Below are 2,054 nucleotides of genomic sequence, written 5' to 3' on the forward strand. Positions count from 1 at the left end.
TTCAGAGTCATTGTTATAAGAAATACACACGCACATGTATGTTGTACTTAAGGTTCTGGGGTACATGTGCAGATCATGTAGGATTGTTGCCTCCATCCGCCAGTCACCTATATCTGGCATTTCTCCCCATGTTATCCCTCCTCAAACTCCCTACCCACTGCTGTCCCTCCCCTAGTCCTCCCCAACAGACCCCAGTGTGTGATGTTCCCCTTCCTGTGTCCATGTGTTCTCATTGTTCAACACCCGCCTATGAGCGAGAAGTTGCAGTGTTTGATTTTCTGTTCTTGTGTCAGTTTGCTGAGAATGATGGTTTCCAGATTCATCCATGTCCCTACAAAGGACGTGAACTCATCGTTTTTTATGGCTCCATAGTATTCCATGGTGTATATGTGCCATATTTTCCTTACCCAGTCTATAACTGATGGGCATTTGGGTTGGTTCCATGTCTTCACTATTTTAAACAGTGCCGCAATGAACATACGTGGGCATGTGTCTTTATAATAGAACGATTTATAATCCTTTGTATATATACCCAGTAATGGGATTGCTGGGTCGAATGGAATTTCTACTTCTAGATCATTAAGGAATTGCCACACTGTCTTCCACAATGGTTGAACTAATTTACACTCCCACCAACAGTGTAAAAGTGTTCCTATTTCTCCTCATCCTCGCCAGCATCTGCTGTCTCCAGATTTTTTATGATCGTCATTCTAACTGGTATGAGGTGGTATCTCAATGTAGTTTTGATTTGCATTTCTCTAATGACCAGTGATGATGAGCATTTTTATTGTCACTTGCATATTTAATAGAAAAAGAAATGCAGTAAATTGTTCCAGGTTGTATTAAAAAAAAAAAATCAATCCAGGTTTGTCCAGGTTGGTCTGTTTACATCTGGGAGCAGAACTGTCCCCACATCAGGCACAGCAGCTGCACTTCTCTGTCTCCACTTTGCAGACGCAGCCCTGGGCACACCTGGCACAGCCCACGGAGCAACAGGAACAGCAGCTCTTCTTGCCAGAGGTGCATTTGCACTCTTTGCACTTGCAGGAGCTGGCACACATGCAGGAGCCACCAGTGGCACAGGAGCAGTTGGGGTATTATTTTTTAAAAACAGGTTTATGCCTTCAACTGGCAGAATTATCTAACATTCTTCTGAAAATTCTAGCTAAATCAATAAAGCACTAAATAAGGAGGTGTTTTATTGTTCTTGGAAAGGCAGATAACAAGGCACTGATACATAATTTAAAGAAAATATTAAAAAATAAAATATTACACTAAAAAACAAAAAAATTGATCTAAGAAAATATTTTAGTAGGAATAACCAAAATTTTGCCTTTAAAATATTTTTATTTAAAGAAGTTTTTGTGCATAAAAATGTTTACACATTGCTATAGTACTGCTACTAATAATAAAGGAAACGATGTTAAGTAGGAATGTTAAGAAGTGGTCAACTGAATCGCGGTAAATAAACAGAATGGACTTATACAACCACTAAATTAGTCTTATGACAATAAATATTACTGTAAAATTTTCTGCAACATTTCTGCCTTGTTGTTAAGCCTGAAGTGCCTTTTGTCTAAGGTTCTGAAGCTTCCTTTTAATTATGTGATTTGTCTGCTTGTTTTAGGTTCTGTGAATCTTTTTATTGTTTTCATACACTATGGCATACTAGAGCAAATGGTGTATTTTATAAATCTCTATATAGTGAAACCACTGCCCAGGCAAATTATGCAATATATTTACTAAAGAATGAGGATAAAAGCATTCATGTTACTCATATCATGTTCAGTGATTTGAATATCACAGCTCAAAAGTCCTGCTAATGAAAGCAAACACAGTTTGCATTATGATATGTACATGGTACATATTTTCACAAAGAATAACATTATTTTATGTGTGCTCAAAATGGAAGCTTATGTATTGATTTCAATTTTTATTAAATTCAATTATAATAATGTATTCACAACAGTGAATGTACAATGACATAAGATGTTTTTGTAGCTTGAATAATTAGTTGAATTCTAGACAGTTCAAAATCGAAAATGGACAGAAAG

The 2,054-nt window shown here is 36.7% G+C and overlaps 1 protein-coding gene across 1 annotated transcript; it reads right to left on the reverse strand.

Annotated features, from left to right (window-relative positions):
• Positions 1–914: 914 nt before the first annotated feature.
• On the reverse strand, positions 915–1,094 carry LOC105718765 (metallothionein-1L-like; the record flags this gene model as incomplete). The annotated part of the gene is made up of 1 exon (XM_012454595.2): positions 915–1,094. A coding segment is annotated over one exon (180 nt), but the record flags the coding sequence as incomplete, so codon positions are not given.
• Positions 1,095–2,054: the final 960 nt, after the last annotated feature.

This window comes from Aotus nancymaae, unplaced genomic scaffold (assembly GCF_030222135.1).
Source record: "Aotus nancymaae isolate 86718 unplaced genomic scaffold, 86718_ANA_hifiasm-v0.15.2.pri h1tg000003l, whole genome shotgun sequence".
NCBI lineage: Eukaryota > Metazoa > Chordata > Mammalia > Primates > Aotidae > Aotus > Aotus nancymaae.